This window comes from Microtus oregoni, unplaced genomic scaffold, assembly GCF_018167655.1.
Source record: "Microtus oregoni isolate MIOR12 unplaced genomic scaffold, Mior012 000005F_ref0000423, whole genome shotgun sequence".
In the NCBI taxonomy this organism is placed as follows: domain Eukaryota; kingdom Metazoa; phylum Chordata; class Mammalia; order Rodentia; family Cricetidae; genus Microtus; species Microtus oregoni.
The window spans coordinates 48,758,353-48,780,772 of NW_024543064.1; the positions used below are offsets into that span (position 1 = coordinate 48,758,353).

The 22,420-nt window shown below is 36.5% G+C and overlaps 1 protein-coding gene across 3 annotated transcripts in view; it reads right to left on the bottom strand.

Annotated features, from left to right (window-relative positions):
* Efcab7 (EF-hand calcium binding domain 7) overlaps positions 1-22,420 on the bottom strand; it is a 47,998-nt gene that overhangs the window by 23,231 nt on the left and 2,347 nt on the right. For all 3 annotated transcript variants that reach the window (XM_041652406.1, XM_041652408.1, XM_041652409.1), the window contains exons 3-9: positions 18,761-18,972; positions 17,734-17,820; positions 16,512-16,707; positions 15,982-16,100; positions 9,297-9,438; positions 4,401-4,510; positions 1,153-1,310 (exon numbers count right to left, since the gene is read on the bottom strand). In XM_041652406.1, coding sequence (XP_041508340.1) covers positions 1,153-1,310; positions 4,401-4,510; positions 9,297-9,438; positions 15,982-16,100; positions 16,512-16,707; positions 17,734-17,820; positions 18,761-18,972 — 1,024 coding nt within the window. The remainder of the gene's footprint in view (positions 1-1,152; positions 1,311-4,400; positions 4,511-9,296; positions 9,439-15,981; positions 16,101-16,511; positions 16,708-17,733; positions 17,821-18,760; positions 18,973-22,420) is intronic.

Sequence of the window (22,420 nt, forward strand, 5' to 3'; positions counted from 1 at the left end):
AGGAGCCAGTAGAGGGCACTGGCTCCTCTGGAACTGAAGTTATAGATGAGTGTGAACCAGGAATGAGTGTGAACCCAGGTAGAAGAGCATCCAGTGTTCTTAACCACTGAGCAATCTCTCTAGCTCCTAAAGACAGTTTTTGAGAACAAGTTTCAAAGGAAACAATATTAATGGCATTTAAGAATTTTTTCTGAGCTATATTATATCCAAATACATTTTTATCTGTCTGTGGTCAAATCTCATTGTGATCATCTAGGACATAGAAGACCACCCTTAGGTTTAGACTTCTAATTTTGACAGTTATCAAAATCAAGAGTGTAACTCACAGAATCTACCATTAAAGTCAATGTCTGGTGGAGAAGATACTGGTATCTTGAAGACACCTGTACATGACGTCTGGCCAGGTGCACAGAACCTAGGAACTAAAGACAATCCTAGACTTATAAGCACAGTGTAACTCTTGGTTACTTAAAGAATTTTAAAATATATATTTGTTATACAAAGCATGCTTTTTGTGCATGTATAAATTGTGGAATGAGTAAGTCAAGATAAATAACACATCTATAACCTCATATATTTAGTTTTTATGGTGAAAACACTTAAGATCTACTCTTGTAGCAAATTCCAAATATATTATTATTAAATATAATAAATTGCTATTAGCTATAGTCTAGTTACCATATTACACAATGGATAACTGCATTTATTCTTCCTGTCTAATGGAAATTTTCTACTTATTAAGAATATTTCTCCCAATTTCCTCACACCACCAATCCTTGGTAATCATCACCCTGCTTCTATAAATTTTACTTTGTAGATCCCATATATAAGTGAAATCATAAGGCACTGGTTTTTGTGCCTTTTATTTTTAGGTGCACTGCCCAACATGTTGTGGTAAGATACTGAGTTAAAGCAGAAAAGCTAGTCACAGAAAGATGGGGGTGGAAGCAGACCACAGAAAGGTGAAGGTGAGGGCTGACCACAGAAAGAGGGGCGAGCTAACCACAGAAAATGGGGGTATAAGCTGGCCACGCAAAGAGGGGGGTGAAAGCTGGGCAAAGGAAGTTGGGGGTGGGAGTTGGTCACAGAAAGAGGGGGTGAGAGCAGTCCATAGACAATGGGCAAAGACAGGTGAGTATAAACAAAACTTACCTAAATTCACTTGTAAGAAATAATTCCCCTGTTTCATCTCTATATACAAGTTGGGCTTCTTCTGTTACTGGTTTTACTTCTTTTTTTAGTCTACAGCCAGTTGTGGAAGGAATTAACCAATAAATTCCTGGTCCTAGTTCACCAGTCCATCCAAACACCTTTTATCAGAAGAATTAAACAAAATGAACAATGAAACGTCTTAATGACTTCAAATCTTTCTTCTGAAGGGGAAACTTGAGACATCACTTATTTTAAATCACTTTTATCAATTTAGTTATAGTTTATTTTTTACTGATTTTAAATTCCTTTTCTTAGGAGTAGTCCTAGTACAAGACAATACAATATGGTCCTTTATGTTTTTTTTTAAATATTTATTTACTTATTATGTATACAATATTCAGTTTGTGTGTATGCCTGCAGGCCAGAAGAGGGCACCAGACCTCATTACAGATGGTTGTGAGCCACCATGTGGTTGCTGGGAATTGAACTCAGGACCTTTGGAAGAGCAGGCAGTGCTCTTAACCGCTGAGCCATCTCTCCAGCCCAGTCCTTTATGTTTTTAAAACTACCTAAAAGCAAAGAAGAGAAGAAGCTATATATCATCTAGTTCATCCCCAAAGATCTTCAAAAATGTTTGTGACACAAATGCCTTCAACAGGAACCAAAGAGTAATTTTAGAATGTTTAAAAAAAATATGCAAACACTAAGCTTCTTAAAGAGAAGTAGTAAAGATCTCCTACTACTGTGATTGAAATATGAATATATGGCCGGTTGTGGTGGCGCACGCCGGTAGGATTTGCTGAAGGAGGCAGAGGCAGGAGGATCACGAGTTCGAGGCCAGCCTGGGCTACACATTTTGGGGCTGGAAAGATGGCTCAGTGGTTAAGAGCATTGCCTGCTCTACCAAAGGTCCTGAGTTCAATTCCTGGCAACCACATGGTGGCTCACAACCATCTATAATGAGGTCTGGTGCCCTCTTCTGGCCTGCAGACATACACACAGACAGAATATTGTATGCAAAATAAATAAAATAAATAAAAAAAAGAAATATGAATATATGATTTGTAAATAACATTTAGATGGCACCAAAGAAACTTAAATATACTTTTAAGTTTACCTTTTACATGAGTTAAACATATGTCTGAAAGCTGAATTATATATTACAATATTATTCTCTATTCTGCTGTTTGTTTGTTGTTCTGTTTTGTTTTTTGAGCCAGGAACTCATGGGTTTGTTGTTTGTTTTTTCAGACAGTCTCACTGTAGAGTTCATGTTGGCCTTGAACATGTTATGAAGCCCAGTCTGGCATTAAATTTGTAGACCTCTTGCCTCTGACACCTCAGTGCTGGTATCTCAGAAAAATCATACCATACATTTTTGCTTCTGTAAGTTTGACTCTCTCTCTCTCTCTCTCTCTCTCTCTCTCTCTCTCTCTCTCTGTGTGTGTGTGTGTGTGTGTGTGAAGGGATTTGATCTTTGTGGATCTTCCATATATATATAGACAGAATACTTTTAGGTGGGTTGCTTAGATCACTAGGTGACATGGGCTATAAAACAAAATGTAGAGTCCTAAGCAGACCTGCTTGCCTGAAACTGTTTCCTAACAAATGCTGAATATCAAAACATTTGTATAAAAACATTTTATTTGCTTACTCAATATGGAAAGCAACTGGTATCCCACTATATACCTCCTAGGAGCTTTTGGAGCCTAAACATTTTTTATAAAACCCCGGGACCATCTTTTGACTACCCTAACTGTACATATTCAGTCATTATGTATGACAGCTAAGTACAGTTACTTGTGCTACAGTACAGACTAGTTCCCAAATTGTATCAGGTATTGTGCTCAAATAGTCTTTCCAAAACCTATTTTAGGTCATCCTGGAGGGTCATGAACAAAATAAGTTGATCACTGAGTTCTAGATTCTTTCTGCCTGATTATCCAAGGACTATAATTACCCCGAGGTTATTTGGGAAGAAGAAATAATTCAGTGTAACTGAGGATCACTGTGAAGGCTAATATACCAAATCCATGCTTTGGAAATAATATCTGTTTAGACTAACCATATACAGGCTGACACGTAGAGTTCAAAAATATCTTGCTACTTCCTAGTGGATGTCATCCCATGAACTTCCTTTATTCCCCACATATAACTGTGAAGGGCCACTATAGATGGCAGCTAGGAAGTTCTTCATGGGTACCAAACTCTTCTTAAGGAAAATAATTGTGAAGCTAAAACTACTAGTAAAAATCCTTTGTAAATATGACATATTACAGATAAACAGAAGCCTATAAAGACACCCACAGAAACTCAGTTTAAACATAGCCTTGCTATGACTGACTGTTTTTACACATGCAATCTCATAAGAAAGTCATTTCATCCAAAACCAAATGGGAAAAGCTATTGTTTCTGACATTGCTTTATCTTTAACTTCACCTTATAGTCAGCTATGAAGAAGAGCTTAGTAAAAATGGTACCTTCTGCCATTTTATGTGGTTCTGGCCGGTAATACCCTTGTCTGTTAGGAGGCCTCCAAAAAAACACTTCTATATAACATCCCATAGAAAAATACTTGTCTGTCATTGAGCCAATATAAAGATTAAATATGATATTGCAGTAAGTTCTTCAATAGTATTATTTCTGCTGCTGTGAAGTAGATTGTATTTTGTATCCTCATAAAATAAATAGGCACATGTATGTATCTGCTCACATATTTAGCCTCTGAGTAGATACATAATTAGAAAGGACCAGAACAAGCTCAGAGGCAACATATAAAAACATTCAAAAGCATTTCTTTCCATCATACTATTTCTGAACCCTACAATATGAGTCAACCCTGAGGATAATAATTTGGGAGAGTTCCTGCTCTGCAGTCGTAGCACAAGTAAGACAGACATCAGAAACAAACTTTGCTGTAGCTGGGGTCATGTATCTGGAGGGTAGAAAGAATCTAATAACATCACTCTCTTTATTGAGAGCAACAACAAAAAATATTTTCACGAGATACATCAGGGCACGTAGTTATGGAGCCAAGGCTATCAATCATCAATCCCTAAAAAACAATCTTAGAATATAAGAAAAAGTTCTTTACAGTTAATAAAACATATGTAATAGCATAATGATTAGGTACCACCTATACCTTCATTAGAATAGAGAACATCTGAGTTTAAAATACTGGTGAAAAGCTATTATTTCCTTCAATGTGGCTTCATATTGCATTCTTAAACATTAAAAAATATGTATACTTCTCTATTTCGTAGTTCAGTAAAACACATGAGCTGTGGCTCTGCTTGCTCCTCACTTTCTTTGAGAATATATAAGGCCGTATCAACAGATAACCAGGGGGGACGTTTTCCTAGAAAGACAACAACAACAGCATCACCAACAAAACCCACCTCAGAGCAGCCAATCACTGTAGATTCTTTTAAGTTCTTTACCCAGTAGATTTTGAAAAAGAAATACACATCCCATTTTTACATACAAATATCTTAATATCTATAATATGCCACTACTATATTTAATTTTATGAAAAACAGTATCTCTGTACTCAGTTTCTAAAAGGCCTCAAGTTTCTTGAAACCATCAAAAAGCTGTGTTTCAATGGCAGGGCATGAGCCTATGCACTTGCCTTGCATGCACGAGGACCTGGGTTTGATCACCAATGTGCTCATCCTAACTAAAACCAAACAAAGAACAATGAAAAACAACAGCTGAGGTGCAAGACAAGCAAGTCAAGCTCTAAGTGAGAGCAGAACTTTCCAGGAAGAGTTGGGATCCAGTACTGATACTGGGAGAAACCATCTATACTCTTAGACAGTCATGTTATCTACATGCTTATCAGGTCACACACTGCCCCTACTTAAAATGCTCTGCTGATGGGCTAGAGAGATGGCTCAGTGGTTAAGAGCATTGCCTGCTCTTCCAAAGGTCCTGAGTTCAATTCCCGGCAACCACATGGTGGCTCACAACCATCTGTAAAGAGGTCTGGTACCCTCTTCTGGCCTGCAGGAATGCACACAGACAGAATATTCTATATATAATAAATAAATAAATATTTTTTTAAAAAATCCTCTGCTGAGATAAAGCTCAAAGTATATTGTTCTGCCAATAAGAAAAAGCAGATGAACTACAAGACGTTATCAGAACTGAGGCCATGTCATAACTAAGGAGACTGAAAGGCACTTTCCCAAGGTGGGATAGGAAATTGAAAGCCCTGGCTTTTTCTGTGTTAGAGCACAGAAGGCGGTATGTTAGAAAGAAAAAAGGTAGAAGAATAAAGTGAGAAGATTTTCCAAAAGCAAGAAAGGCACATATCCAAGACTCTCTGAGAACCCCAGACAGTAAATGTCTAACAGTACATTGACCATAATAATAGAATCAATAGTAAAGCTCAGATACATATTCAAACTGCTTAAAAAAATAACAAAAAAAACCCTTTCCTCCCCAAACTTCTTTTCTCTTAGTAAAAACAAGTTTTCATTATAGGAAATATCTCTTACAGTTTATACTTTTGTTCCTTTGCTCTTCATTCATTCCCTACCAACTTCTCCTTGCTTACTCATTCCAGACAGACTAGCTTCCAGCCCAAGACTGATTTATTCTGTGTGTATGTATGTCTGCTTGCATGAGTTTATATGTACCATATGTGTGAAGGAGCCTGTAAAGGCCAGAAGACGGTTTTGGATCTCTTGAAACTGAATTTACAGATTGTTGTGATCTACCATTTGGATGCTGGGAACTGAATCCTGGTCCTCTGCAAGAGGCCATTTCTCTAGCCCCACAGCTCCTGTTCTGCACCATCACATTCTACACCAAAGTCCCTTACTTAGCAAGTTATCTGGAATGCTCTGCCACCTCCACTGCTCTTCACTTATCCTTCTATAGCAACAGTGCGTTCTCATTTGCCTCCTGTGAGAGAGCATCACAAAACAGCTGCCCTCTCTGGATGCACAGACCTTTATGATACAATTACACAGCTTTGCCATCAAGAGATGAAGTTTCTCTTGCAGTCTTATTGATTTGGACTTTGTGACTTATGAATAACAGAATGGAACAGAAGTTAACACTTTGTCTGTTCTGAGACCACCACTCTGGAAATGTTCCTGTTCTTTTGTTTTTGTTTTTTGTTGGTTTTTCCCCCCTCAGATTCCAGTCACAATATAAGAAAGTACATGCTGGCTTACTGGAAGATGAAAGATCCTCAGGGCAGTCAAGCTGTCCTAGATGGAACCACACACATAGGAGAATGCAGCCAGCACTGTAAATCTGGCCATTAGCTAACCTGTCACTGCAAGCGTGACTGAACCCTGCACAGAAAAGCCATGCCAGGCTCAGACTAAAAGGTCTCATGAATCAACAAATCCTTAATTGTATTAAGTCACTGAAATTTTGGGCATTTTGATTTATAGCAGTTGGTAACTGACATACTTTATAAAACATTATTTGGGGGCTGGAGAGATGGCTCAGAGGTTAAGAGCACTGGCTGCTCTTCCACAGGTCCTGAGTTCAATTCCCAGCAACCACATAGTGGTTCACAACCATCTATAATGAGATCTGGTGCCCTCTTCTGGCCTGCAGGAATACATGCAGACAGAACACTGTATATATAATAAATAAATAAAAAATCTTTAAAAAAATTAAAACATTATTTGTTGATTGTCTTTGGTCATATATGAATCATACTAAAATGCCTATCACCAATATTGTGAGTTTGGGGCAAGAAAGGAATACTTTCAGATGCAAACTAATACAGGCATTCTGAAAAATAGTTTGGATATTTCTCCAAAAATTAAAAATAGAACCACCATATGACTTGTTATTTTACTCTACCATGGAGATATTTGTACCTCTACATTTATTGCTTTACTAACTATGTGAAGAACTGGAATCAACCTACATGTCCATCAAAAGATAAATGGGTCATGAAAACAGTGTGTGTGTGTGTGTGTGTGTGTGTGTGTGTGTGTGAATAACTATTCTCTCTAAAGAAAAACGTAATCACAAAACTTGCAGGGAAATGAATGAACTTAGAATGCATACTATTAAGTAAGGTCACACAATCTCAGAAAGAAAAAAAACCTCTATATCTCTCTCACATGTAGAATCTAGGCAATAATATCTGTATATATCTACATACAATTATATAGATACAGGCAAATGTACATGTAGATGCAATACAATATGCAGAAAATGAAAAAGGAAAGGCTAAATGTTAGGACTGAGGAAGAGATGAATGGCTATTCTAACTATATAGAGATTTACAGAGTTGTATAGTCTTCAGGCTGAGAAATGTGTTTCATTAAAGTATTTTTAAATAACAAAGTTTAAAATTAAAAAATAGGATAAAAGAATGCTTGTTTCTAGATAAAATATTATATATAAGATACCCTAAAGACTAACAGTATCAGCAAAGTGGCAGTACACAAATTAACAAACAAAACCTGGTAGCCATCTTCTATGACAATAACAAACCATGAAAATAACCAATTCACAATGCCTCAAAACAACAAGAAACCCTTAAACACCTAACCAAGGTGCCAAAAAACTTTTACAATGAAAAATTTATTTTTAATAAGCTTTATTATTTTAAAAAACTTGCTAATAAATAAAATCATCTTTATAACTTTAAAACAAAAGAAACTGAAGATAACATTGAAAGAGGAAGAGACCTCCCGTGGTTACGGACGCTAAGACTTAATGTTGTAAAAATGGGTATTGTATCAAAATCAGAGACTCAAAGCAATGCCCTCCAGATGTCCAATGATATTCCTTATAGAAACAGAAAACACAATCTTAAAACTCTTACGGAAGCATAAAACACTCTGGAGAGCCAAAATGCTCCTGAGCAAAAGAGTATTTCCAACAAGGATGTAAACAAAACGAAACCCTTCTAAAGTACTGTTGTCAACGAGGCCAGACACCATGGATATCAATATGGAAGTTTCTTGAAAATCTCAAACCAAATCTACCATGTGACCCAGCTGACGGTTTACCCAAAGGACTCCAATTCAACATATTATAGCGATATTTGTGCATCAATGTCTATAAGCAGCACTGTGAAAGTGTTCAATGACAGAGGAACAGATAAGAAAGTGTGGTATAATCACACATGCAGACACACAGATAGAAACTTTTTTTTGTTGTTTTGTTTTTTGAGACAGGGTTTCCCTATGTAACAACAGTCCTAGCTGTCCTGGAGCTAGCTCTTGTAGACCAGGCCGGCCTCAAACTCACAGGGATTCACCTGCCTCTGCCTCCCAAGTGCTGGGATTAAAGGCATGCACCACCACCGCCTGGCCCAGATAGAAACTTTTTTTAAGTGTAAAGAATAGTCAAGTTCTGTTGTCTGAAGGAAGATAAATATAATGGAGATAATCGTAAATGAATTATCATCTATTTTCTCTCAATTGTAGTTCCAAGGTTTTAATAAAAATATATTGTTAGTATGCATGATGGAGAAAGAAAAAGTTGTGGAGGAGGTCATATGGCATAGTGCATGTGTGGAGGTCACAGGCAATTCTATGGAGTTATTTCTCTATTTCCACCTTTACATGGGTTCCAAAGATTAAATATATCAGGCTTGTGTGCCAAGTGTCTTTACATGCTGAGCCGTCTTGCCAACACATGTTCCTAGATTCTATATAGACACATAAGATCCTGTATGTATATATGACATACAAGTAGAAGTCAAACTGCTTAGGTTAACCAAAGGGACTAGGGAAAAATGGGAAGACAAGAAGGATTTGGGGGGATTTATTCAATGTATAGTATACTTGCATTAAAATGTACTTACCTAACTAAACATCATATATGAAGAATAAACATAATGAAAAAATTTAAAACTAAATAAAACCATACATTTCTTGGGAAGATTATTTTCTTAACTAGGACTAGGAAATATAAAGTACTTTCAGAGAATATAAATTGGTATTTTAAAAATAAAAATAGATAAGTAAAGCAGCCTCAGTCTTTACTCCCAGATAGATCTCTGTGAGTTCAAGGTCAGTCTGGTCTATATAATGAGTTCCAGAATAGCCAGAGGTACACAGTGATACCATGCCTCAAATGAATGAATGAATGAATGAATGAGTAAACAAAAACACATACATACAAACATAAACAAATAAATAATTTAAACTTGCCTTCAACTTGACTCAGATTCAATGGCTTAATTGTTAGATAAAGCACTGATCTTTGAGCTATGTGCATCTTGTACTGATGACTAACGACTTCACCATCTTCTTCTAAAAAGAAACAGCCTTTTGACTGCACATACTGCCAGTCCTGAAATGAAGGGAAACATTTTCAAACAATATTTATTAAATGTTTCAGCGTGCATAGTAATGATGAGAAAATGAGAGACGACCCTAAAGAAATGTCAGACATACCTATTGCCCTCCAGGAGTGTACAAACATAGGAGAGAAAATGCAGACATAAAAGAAATCAATCATAATTGTCAAATATACATTGCATGTATTTTTCTAAAATCTTGAGAACCAGAAATGTTTTAAATTTTGCTTTGTTCCTTCAGGTTTTGGAATAGCTGTTTATACATGACATGACATCTTTGGAATGAGACCCAAATCTGAACAGGAGAGTCACCATTTCTTAAGCACGTTTTTACACATAGCCTAAGGGTTGACAGAGGTCTCTGTCCTGCCTGGTCCTACAGTCGTTCATCCCAAAGAAATACAGAGTCTTACATGAATTATAAACTAGTAGGCCTATTAGCTCAGGCTTCTTATTAACTCTTATAACTTATATTAGCCCACAATTCTTGTCTGTGTTAGCCACCTGGCTTGGTGCCTTTTTCATCAGTGAGGCATTCTCATCTTGCTTGCTCTGTGTCTGGCTTTCTCTGTGATGACTGCGGACTGACCCTTTCCTCTTCCCAGAATTCTCCTGTTCTCATTGCCCTGCCTCTACTTCCTGCCTGACTACTGACCGATCAGCATTTTATTAAACACGCACAAGAAACAAATCTATACAGGGTAAAGCCACTGTCCCACAGCACCTAAGTATGCAGCACGTGCCGCAAGCTGGGGTGCAGCCATCACATGAGGGCAGGTGTGGGGTGTTGTGCTTGTGGCATCAGGTTACTATTTACAATTTGGAGGGCTTGGGAGAATTTCAGATCTTGCAACTTCCCATCAGAGATGTCAGCTCCTTGTAAAGATAGAGAGGGTCTAAAGGCAATCTAGGACATCCATTTTGGTAGAGAGGCAAAGGTTGGAAAACAACACAGCAGGCATGATATCACAGTTCAGAAGTCTTCCTCTCCCATCTACCAGTTGTATTCTGAGTTCTGATCTACTTTGCATTTAATATCTGCCATGAATGCTGGGCATAGCAACTTTGCTTATAATCCCAGCACTTGGGAGGCAGAAATAGGAGGATGTCTGCAAGTTTGTGGCCACTTTGGCATACTCAGAGATCCAGGCCAGTCAGGGCTACAGTGAGACCCTTGCTCAAAAATAAAACACACCAACAAAAAACTACCATGATTTTCTAAAGTGAGCTTTAAATGAAGTTTCACGTTTATATTATAAATCAATAATATAATATATAACATAAACATATACAGTAAATGATACAATGATGGAGCATTATCATTTATATTCTTAATGGTTGAACAAACTTAAGTGTTTAGCTTACATACAGCAGCTCTCCATATTTTTAAAGCTGGTTCCCTCCTACCACTGGGATCTGGGGATTGAACTCAAGTTGTCAAGATTCTACCCACTGAGCCTTCTCATCGCCCTAAAAGAACTTGTTTTCCTTAAATGTACTTTGTTTAGAATATTAGTAGTTAATGTGATTTGTGGCATTTGGGAAACTAAAGAGAGGTTGTTCATGGCAGTTCTTCTGGGGCAGTGCCAAGGGCTGATAGGAAATGGCTTTAAAAATCTAGCTGAGAAGGTTAGCATTTTTATTAGATATCTTTCCCATGTTCCAGTTCTGGAAAAAAAATGCTTATAAAAGAAAAAGAATTTGTAAGTTTCTATGGAAGACTGCCAAACTCCATACTGTAATGTTACACTGAGGCCTGGAAACAGCAGGGAATCCCTACACAAAGGTAGGGCAAGTGCCACATGACTGACCCCGAAAGAAGAACAGTAAATGACATCACTAGGAAACCTTGCACAGCACTGCTTATAAAGAAACAAGTGGGTTTCTTTAGATTCACAAAAGTTATTAAACATACAGTGCTTATTCAACTTTAATTTTATTTAAAACAAGACTTTCAATCACAAAGGTTTTTTGTTTTTGCTTTTTTGGGGGGGGGGAATCTTGGGTTCAGACTAACACCCTAAGAATGAATGAATCCAAACCAACATGCTATAAATTAACAGTAAAAAAAAAAAAAATACTGAGAAATTGTCTGAAATGTTCAAATAAATAAATCTGAATAGAATACAGATACGGCTGACAGTTTGAGTTTATGAATGTACACTGAGTTTTAAAATGATTTTAGAATAACAGAGGAGGAAATTCCATGTGTAATACATTTTTTGATAAATAAAACAGCTTGTAATTCTTAGAGCGGGCATGAGGTGGTGCTAGATTCTACCAATTCGAGAACATTCCTATAAGTGCAAAGGACTTCACTGGTGACACATGGTTTACTTATCCCATTCATAAGAAATAAGGAAATACTAAAGACACAGCCTACAAATTTTAAAGTAGAAAATAGTGATCGCAAATGGATTAGTGGAGTTCATTTTTCCTGAGTCACTCTGGTAAACACTTGTCCTTACATACAATTCTACCGCAAGCAGACCTGCCACCGTGACAGCACGGGAGGCTGTCGTCTCCACCACTCTTTACCGAGAGTCGCTGTCATGCCCTTCAGGAAGCTATTCGCTTTCGTTGTTTGAAATGCGCTCTTAATTTTTTGTCACTAAAGAATTCTTTAAAATAATAGGTTAAGTAGATGATGTATGAAGGAAAACTGATATGGATTATCTTTTAGTTGATGGATCAATTGATGAACATTTTGTAAAGGAAACATAACTAGTGCTTTAACAAACATTAAGACTGAGTCATTATCAATTTGTATTATATATTTATATGCATAATTGTATTATGCACTTGTACTGTTTTGTAGAGAAATTTGTGTATGAAATATGGTATGCTTCACATGTACATGGTTTATGCATATATAACATGCTGTGAATACATACAGCTTGATATTGTATGATACATGTATGTATACTATATATTGTTGTATGGTGTCATATACATATCTAAAAACATGTTTAGATGACATATATTTAGGCAAGTCCCAATTAAGAGTATAAACCGGCAGGTTACATCTCTGGAGCTTACCACTGACGACTTGTGGCCTACTCTAATTTCAGTAGTGACTGGTTTATAGCAAGGAAGTTAAAGCTATTCCTCTCTCAAGGGAAAATTCTTGACATTTCTTGAATATTTCTGAACCTAACTAGATAGAATCCAAAATTAAAAAGGGAATAGCGATAGAGTGTTGAAGTATGAGCAATAGGAAGTCATATATGTACAGTTACTGGCACATTCCTATTTTCCTCCTGTAATTCAAATCTTTCATAAATGTGTGGATATATGATTTATGTAGGCTGCTAAGCATGGTGCCTACAGTTCAGCTACTCTAGGAGGCTGAAACCAAAGACTGCCCGAGCCTGCGAGCTCGAGTCCAGCCTGGACAAACACAGCAAGACCATGTGTTCTTAGAAAGTGAGCAAAAGCATAGGAGGAAGGAAGAAGGGAGGAAGGGAGAGAGGGCAAAGAGAGAGACTCTGGCTTATACTTGCCCCATGGCAACAAATTCACATTTCTGAAGCCTCTCGCTTTCTGTGCAATCCCACTCTTCTCTGTCCCACATAAACTGAGGTACCAACTTTCTTAAAATACTTGAAGAAGATTAATTTAGCTGTCTTATTAGTAATTTATCTTGTATTTTCACAACCAAATACTAGAATGGTCCTAAAATTTCACAAATGTATTTAACATCTACAAAAATAAAACTGCTTCTAAGTAAAATGCCAATAGAAAGAGCTGAGCCCTGCTGAGTGACAGAAAGCCTCAGACTAAAGCACGGGCTCACTTAGCAATGTGCTCAGTGCTTGGATAAGGGTGGGAACAGGAGGATCAAAACTTCAAGATTATCCTTGATTACACGGGAAATCTCTACACAGCCTTGGATAGTCTGTCTCAAAAGTTAAAATAACAGTAATTTTTGGTCACTTCATCTAAGAAATACCATATAATAAACAAAGAAGTCTAAGAAATGCAGGGCCAACATTTCTGAAAGAAATTAATATTTATATTAAAAATGAGGGATTAAAATGAAAAAGTTGACAAAGATGGCTCAGCAGGCAGAGGTACTTTCCCTACGTTCAGTCCCCGGGATTCACAAACAGGAAGGAGAGAACCAGCTCACAAGAGAACAAGCTGCCCTCTGACCTCCACATGCACTCTGCTGCAGGTGCACACACACATAAGGAATAAATGTAAACAACGTTTTTAACTTGACAGTATGTCAACTTCTTTTAATAATTAAATTCTTAATATTTTTAAAATCTAATTTTCAATCATCACCAACATTCCTTCTTGATGTTTAGGTGAAAAACGTAAGCAGACTCTTTTTTCTTTTATAACCACTAAGGCCTGCAGACTAATCCTGGGACTGTCTATTAGAACCCTCCCATTCCTAGTACACTCAATAACTACCTAGGCCAAGCTAGCATCACTACACATGCAGATAACGCTATCAGCCTCTCAGGTAAGTCTTCTCCCATCTCCATTCACAATCCAATTCCAGAAGAACTGTTCTTAGACTAGACTTTCATTTCATTTCCATATAAAGAACTGCAGTCATGTCTTAGGTCTGTAATACTTTTTTTAAAAATTTAAGTGACTATGTCCCTAATACTATGCTAAATGCTTTGAAATCGATTTAGGCCAGGCAATGGTGGCACAGGTCTTCAATCCCAGCACTCAAGAAGCAGAGGCAAACAGATTTCTGTGAGTTTGAAGCCAACCTGTTCTACAGAGTTAGTTCCAGGACAGCCAAGGCTACAGAGAAACTCTGTCTTGAAAAACAAAAAACAAACAAACAAACACAAACAAAGAATTTAGATCCTTTAAAATACATTAAATAAAGTTATTCCCAATTTATAGTTAAAGAAAATCACTCAAAAGAGAAGGTGTTAAACCTGCCCCCATTTACACAGTCACTAGGGGAATAGCTAGAATTTACTTTCAGGTGTGTTATTCTGAGCTCTTTGATCAGTTCCAAGAATACTCTTTAACAGAGTATTCAATCAATAAATATGTATTATAACAATGAAATACAATGCTATGCTACCTTGGCATATGATAGATAATAATCAAATGGAAATTTCTTCAATTCAAGGTCCATATTTTACACCAATCAAAATAATTGACACACATTACTTTATTAGAAATTATTTGTTGGCTGGGAGATGGTGGCGCACGCCTTTAATCCCAGCACTTGGGAGGCAGAGGCAGGCGGATCTCTGGGAGTTCGAGGCCAGCCTGGTCTACAAGAGCTAGTTCCGGGATGGGCACCAAAGCTACAGAGAAACCCTGTCTCAAAAAACAAAAACAAAACAAAAAATAAATAAAGAAAGAAAGAAAGAAAGAAAGAAAAAAAAGAAATTATTTGTTGGATGACCTAAAGGAACTGTATTAATGGCGAGAAGAAAAACCTTATGATTCAATATAATCTATTAATATTTATATCTCTACATGATGACTAAATTTAAACACTTTAGAATTAGGTAAATCATAATCAGGCTAATATTTTAACATTTAACTTAATTACAAAATGAAAACAGGTTCTATTGGTGAAAAATAATACTGTTGGAACACAAAATATGTGTGAACAAACTGGACATGCACACCAAATTGTTTAGGGTGTATAGATTCCTAAACAGTCAGAGCAAAATTCCTTAGAGATGATGTTTTAAAATTTTAATATAGAACAAATGTCACTGTCTAGCAATTTAAAGATATAAGGGACTTCAGAGTTCAATAACAAATACAGAGTTGTTATTTGAAACAAGAATGCAGCTCTGGAGAACAATCAGTTCAGTTCTCTAACAGCAGTTCTAGTGTGTGGTCATAACCATTTCCCCCTTCTACAGAGGTCTCCAGGTGCACATTTTTAATGTATCCTAGCAGTTTCCAGTTAATGTTTTATATTTCTGTAGCTATTATTTTCTGCTGAAAGAAAACTAGTAAAAGTTGAGTCTAAAAAGGGAAAACAAAGGAAGAAGATCAATATTAACACTCAACAAATATTGACTTAGCAAAGTGACTTTGTAGTCTTTCTCTCACAGGAATTGATATTGAATGGATGATTTATTTACACAATACGTAGGGAAAGTATTTGTAAAACAAAACATTTTACTTGTCAAGGTACATAGATAATTAATCTATTCATCAAATTTAAAAATTGAAGAGTCACCATTTTCAAACTAAAGACCTTATATATAATAATATTCTTGCTCATTCTTTTTACTTTAAAACATCATAACCAAAGTCAGCAAGATAGCTCAACAGACAAAGGTGTCTACAGTCAAAGTGCACAACTCACATCCTGTCCTGACTCCACAAGGTGCAAGGAAAGAGCTGACTCTTTCATACATAAATAAAATCTAATTTAAAATATTACAAATAGAAATACTGCATTCTATAGGAAAAACTCAAATTAGTTCACAAACTCCATTGGTTCCCTGTGAACATTCAATAATTATTAATGATCTTAAAGCCAGATACTTTTCAGAAAAAGTTGATTTTGTTCATTTAAAGTACTGTACCTTTAGGTTTGGCTCTGTTAACTTTGAGTCTCGGTTACTATTAGCACTCATGGTAATTGTGAAGGAAACAGATGTTTTGAACTTTCTAGTTGTTGACAGCAAGGAAGGGCTCGCGTCACCTGTAAAGGAAGAGATTTGGTCTTCTATGAAAAGTGGTTGGCAGCAGTTAATCTCTAGACACGGGGCCACACAGTCTACCACTCTCATTTCACTCTGTTCTTCCTACTGAAATGCAGTTAGAGCTTTATATAGATCAGGCCTTAATGGTTTTAATTTATGTGCTACTAATGTAAGATTCTTTATTTCAATATGTCATCTTTTAGTCTGGAATTTTAGTTAAATAAAATATAATGAGCACAGCCAAGTGAAGTTTCATAATAAAATTTTACTTCAGTAGATTTTTACTGCTAAGAAAGTCTAGAAACGGCCTCATTTACTTTATTATTGATAACTGGAGATGAAAGAAATTGTTGCCTGAATTATGATCCATCATCTCTAATCAAGAAAATTTTAGTATTGAAAGTAAATACCTTTACTTGAGAAGGTTTCCTGGTCATTTTTTCTTATGATTCTAGGTGACGGTTTTGGTGCTGGAGATGGGCCTCTTTCAGGGGACCCTTCCATGTGGCTTCCAAACTGTTGGCGTCTCAGTTTACTGTCAGCCTCCAGTCTCTCTAGAGTAGTCCTGAGACACTGCTCGCTGGTTGTCATATATAATTTACAAAACTAAAGGAAATAGAAGAAAGTCAGCTGGTGGGGAAAATGTTCTGTCCGACCTCTGGGAGGCGAGGGAGGCATATCACATTAGTAGGCAAGGAGGAGGCCAGTCAATGAAACGTGTTTCTTACTTTACTTGTTGTTCATGTTATTTTCCCTGAACCAGACTGCCCAGCCCCAAGCGACCTAGTGAAATGCGGCCATCAATCAGTGAGGTCCCACTCCGAGTGAGAATGAATGGTACACCAGGAGAGGTGATTTATTTTTTTTTAACAATACACATAGACTTGCATTTGTTCTAAATAATTTTTATGACTGTTCCAGCCCAGAAAAGGTTCATTTCTGAAGGGAGTCTCTATGCTTGTTTGTATACCTGTATGCATTTTAACTTGGTTATGTGGGTTGAGTGGCCCTTATTCAAAATGCTCCAACCAAAAGTATTTTGGATGACTTCAGATTTTGGAGCATTTGCAGATACATAGAATATCTTATGGTATCTAAGTCTTAACTGAGAAATATATTTATGTTTCACATACTGCTTATACAAATAGCCAGAGGAAGTTTCATGCAATACTTTTAGTAGGCCTCACATGGCTCACACATGAAACTTAGCTTCAGATTATGAAGCATTTCGTATTTTGAATGTCGAGGTTAGGGATGCCTGCCCTACACTATTTTAAATATAATCATCAGATCATAATTGTGAGACTGAAGAGGATAAATTAAAATTACAATGAGTATTCAGTTTATAACTATACCCTTGTCAGTATTTTAAAAAAAAACACTGTATAAGGGCTGGAGTTGCTTCATGGTACAGTGTTGAGTATGGATGAGGCCCTTGGTTGACTACAATAATAACAAACACACATATCTGATATGGTCTAATCATTTCACAATGTATACATGTATCAATAGCATCTATGTATACATTATCAATATACACCATTTTGTCAGTTATACATTAGCAGCACTGGGGAAAATTAAAAGTGATTCCCTTCACAGCATGCAGGTTCATATCAATAAGGACTCATCTACCTTCATGTAGTCAAACTTTCCATTAGCATTTACATCAGCCAAATTTATCACAGCATTTACTTCTTCCTTAGTCATCTTCTCACCTCTCTAGAAATAAAATAACATTTGTTTTAAGACAACAGAATCAATGTTTTGTTGTTTATGGTGATGGTAGAAATACATTTTGGGGTTTTTTTTTTAGTCAGTGTCACTATATAATCTGGCTGACCTGGTACTTACTATGTAGACCAGGTTGATCTGGAATTCTCAGAGATCTGCCTGCCTCTCTCCTGGCTGCTGGAATTAAAGGTGTGGGTAAGGTACAGTGCCTAGTTAGAAATACATTTAAATCTCCTCCACAAATAATTTTGAATATATGGTTTCATTATGAGTCAGAATTAAGCAATAATGAAACTATATTAAATAAAATTTCATGAAATTATTAAATTTTGTGAAAATATCCTTAATTTCAATTTCAAGATTTTAACAATTCATGTTACAGAGTCTGTAATAATGGATATTAAAGTTATAATAATAATATCTTCTAAGTGTTCAAGAAACAAAATGAATTGAGTACGGTGGTGCACACCTATAATCCCAGCACTCAGGAGGCAGAGTGAGGTGGATCCCTGAGTTCAAGGCCAGTCTGGTCTATGAAGCCCGTGCACGAAGAAATCCTGTGTTAAAAAAGAAAGAAAGAAAGAAAGAAAGAAGAAAGAAAGAAAATGAAATGACAGAAAATTATTTCATATCACATTTACACTTATTTTCCTTTTACTAAACACATGAAAATCCTAGATCCTCAGAGTTCTGGGCAGAAAAGAATGACATGGGAGCAGGGAGACGGAAACACAGGCTCAGCTTTATACTTTCTCTTTAATTTATAAAGCACTTTTCATGGAGAAGGATTGCCAATGCTTTATAAATACTCTGTGCCCTTCATTTTACCTGTTGAGAGAATACTTACTTTAATGTGGATTTTGGCAGCCCAAGCTAGACTCCAGTTGCTTTAGAGACACACACAGTATAGAATTCCCACAGTTCTTACCTTCGTTAGATATTTATGAAGGTCAGAGTGTAGAATGGAGCCATCGTCATTCACATCTAATTGTTTAAATGATTTTAGCAATTCTGCTTTTGAAGTAGGTTTTTCCTTGCTTAAAATTATACAAAAATCATCAAAATTCAGTTTAGCAGTTTGAGGAGTCCAGTACTTATTAATAGTCTTTTGAGATGGACTTCTTCCCGCATGTTGAAGAGCTGCTCAATGTAAAAAAGGATCATATATTACTATAACATTTGGAATTGGTATTTCAGCATTTTTCTTCAATCCCTATATATTAGCAAGCAAATTCAATATCTGTCACTATATCACCATTGCTACTGACTATAGAGTTACACCAATGTATGTTTCTCAAGATAGTTACATCCTTGTATACTTCTTTATTGAAAACAAAAAATATATACGCCTACCAGCTAAAGAGACTTAACATATTAGTGGCAGAACTGATTTTTTCCTTCTTCTATTGGTTTTGTTTTCAACCTACTTAACTGTCATTAACTGGCTTACTTAAGAACTTTATTTTTTAAGGCAGGTTCTCACTCTATAGCCCAGGCCAGCCTGGAACTCATTTTGTTGATCTGGTTTGGCCTTGAACTTGATGTGATCTCCCTGCCTCTGCCTCCAAAGTGTGGGGATTACAAGGATGACACACTGGACCCAGCTGGTTTACCTAAGAACTAGTAGAGAAAACAAGGTTGTCTGAATTTTTTTTTAAGAAAATAGGGGTAACCACAAAAAGCATAAATGACTATTTTTTCATGATTGACAGATATTTCAGTGAATGGAAGAACTCATTTATTTGAGAATTTTTTATGTCAACAAGGTGTGGCATCTATAATGTTCATCAGAGTTAGGTAGTAGGAGCTCCAGAATATCAACCATGTTCTAAATGTCAAATATATGTACAAAAGCATCCACTGTAAGGCTAGGGAGATGGCTCAGTAGGTGAAGGTACTTGCCACTAAACCCAAACTTCAGTTCTATTCCCAGGATCCACACAGCAGAAAGAACCCACTCCTACGAGTTGTTCTCTGACCTCTACATTCTTTGCCATGTACATGCATGCACAAAGAGGCACCACACATGCATATGTGCATGTAAGTGCAATCACATTGTGTGCATGCATGCTCATACACACACAAGCATACTTAACTAAATGTAATAATTTTTAAGAAGAGTCCATTTACAGTTATGACCCTGTTAGAAATCAGGGAAAGCTGATAAGCCTTTAGAAAAGCATCGTGCAGACACAATCGTTAAATGGTTTTCATTTCTAACTGTATTTTTATATCTGTAAAAGAGGCAGATCTCAGAAAGGCTGTGTTTGTATACATCACACAACACTAAGCACAATGTCTTTAAGCAATTACAGACACCTGTCCATTAGAAGACAAGTGATGTAGTGATTCGCAAATGGACTTCTACACATTACTTTGTAACTGTCCATCATGAACTAATACACTTATGAACCATCAGAGAAAAAAGCATTACATTTCTAAGCTGCATCTGTCTTGAACTGTGCTACCAATTTTTATTATAAAATATTATATTGTGAATTTCCAACTATTTTGGATGGGAATGTGTACTATATATGCATCATAAATCAACACTAAAATGCTTATCTGAATTTTCTACAATTTAATGTAATGAAGATTAGTAAATACAAAACAGAGAGAAACATTAGAGAAATAGCCATAAGGAAAGAGAAACTAGATCAACATAATAAATACAAATATTTAAATCAATTATTGGGCACTTGTTGCACATAATCATACAAAGGGTGATTTTGTTCTTGGAGACACAAGCCTTTTTGGGTACAAAGTTGTTCTGTAATATAAATGCATATGTTATGTGCTAAGAGCAGAAGCATTTTAGAAAAGAGTAGTAAGAAACACATGCCACTGATGCACATATTCCTTTGTAAGAACTATCTTTAACTTAACAGTGCTACAAAGAATATTAATATTCCTTAAACCAAAACCAAAATCATGTGTGACAATAGAAATGCAAAACCAGATTTGTTTTCTGCCTAGATAATTTCACAGAGCTGACAGTAACTTATTAATACATGTGAACTGATTAACAGTACAAGAACTGTACCAGAGGAAGGTATGTTAAACTTTTCAAGTTAACAAGTTCAATGTCTCCTTTCTTCCTTTCTTTCTCTCCTTCATTCCTTCCTTTTTTTTCCCTGAGACAAAGCTTCACTGTGGAACAGTCCTGGCTGCTCTGGAACACTCTCTGCAGACCAGGCTTTGATCTCACAGAAATCCACCTGCCTCTAACTCCCGAGTGCTGAAATTAAAGGCATGCACCACCATGCACAGCCACTATTTCTATTTTCTTTTTGTTTTTAATAATTTATTCAATGTGCTTTATTTTATGTGCATTGGTGTGAAGGTGTCAGATCTTCTGGAACTGGAGTTACAGACAGTTGTTAGCTGCCATGTGGATACTGGGAATTGAACCCGGGTCCTTTGGAAGAGCAGGCAGTGCTCCTAACCCCTGAACAATCTCTCCAGCCCCCCACTTTTTCTATTTTCAAAAGAAAAAAAACTCAGATATTTTACCAACAGTGGCAAAGTGGAGTTTTAATTAACTGAGTTTCTGCCTATACTATTTAATATATGCCAATTAAGCACAAGTATTTAAAATTCAAGATGAAAGTTTACTAATTTTAAAATTATGTAAGTCAAAGTAAAGCTACAGATAATTTTTTAAAATTGCTGCCATCATGTGCATTTGTTCTTAAACTATTTAGTTAACGTCTTCTTATGGAGAGCAAATATATTTTAATCTTGTCAATTTTCACCATTCCTCCAAATGAACTTTCTTAGAAAGAGATCATATGTACAAAAACCCAAGACATTTCGCAGAAACTCAGCAGAATTTAAGGTTTAAGGAAATCACTTCTAAAGATGGCAAAGAAACCCAGTTTCTCTGTTCTCAATATTAGCCTTGATGAAACTGACACAAGCCATCGGCATTACCTGCTACTGTCATTTACCCATCTCCAGTGACTGAAGACTACCAGCATCAAGCCCTCCAGGGACTGAAGACTACCAGCATCAAGCCCTCCAGGGACTGAAGACTACCAGCATCAAGCCCTCCAGGGACTGAAGACTACCAGCATCAAGCCCTCCAGGGACTGAAGACTACCAGCATCAAGCCCTCCAGGGACTGAAGACTACCAGCACCAAGCCCTCCAGGGACTGAAGACTACCAGCATCAAGCCCTCCAGGGACTGAAGACTACCAGCATCAAGCCCTCTGGGTTATTGACAGCCTGATAAACATCACCTTCAACGATGTGGAGGACTTCTCAGCCAGAAGAATTTTAAAATATGATAATGGGTAGAATAAGAAGCAAAACCTCCCAAACCCTAATTATCTTCTAAATTTTCATTTATCTATATTTTTCTCTTACAGTCATTTGACCCCAGTCTTGCAATTTTTTTTATCTTTTTCTTAATGCAAGTCAAAATTCAGACTAGTGAGTCAGATGGCAAAAGGGTTTTAATTCTATTATTATAAATCTAAAGCACCACCAGGACAACTGAAAAACGGCAACAGTAACAACTCTTAAGCACGTAGTAACTGATAGAAGCTCTGAATACACAATCTCTCCCTCCATATATATGGATAT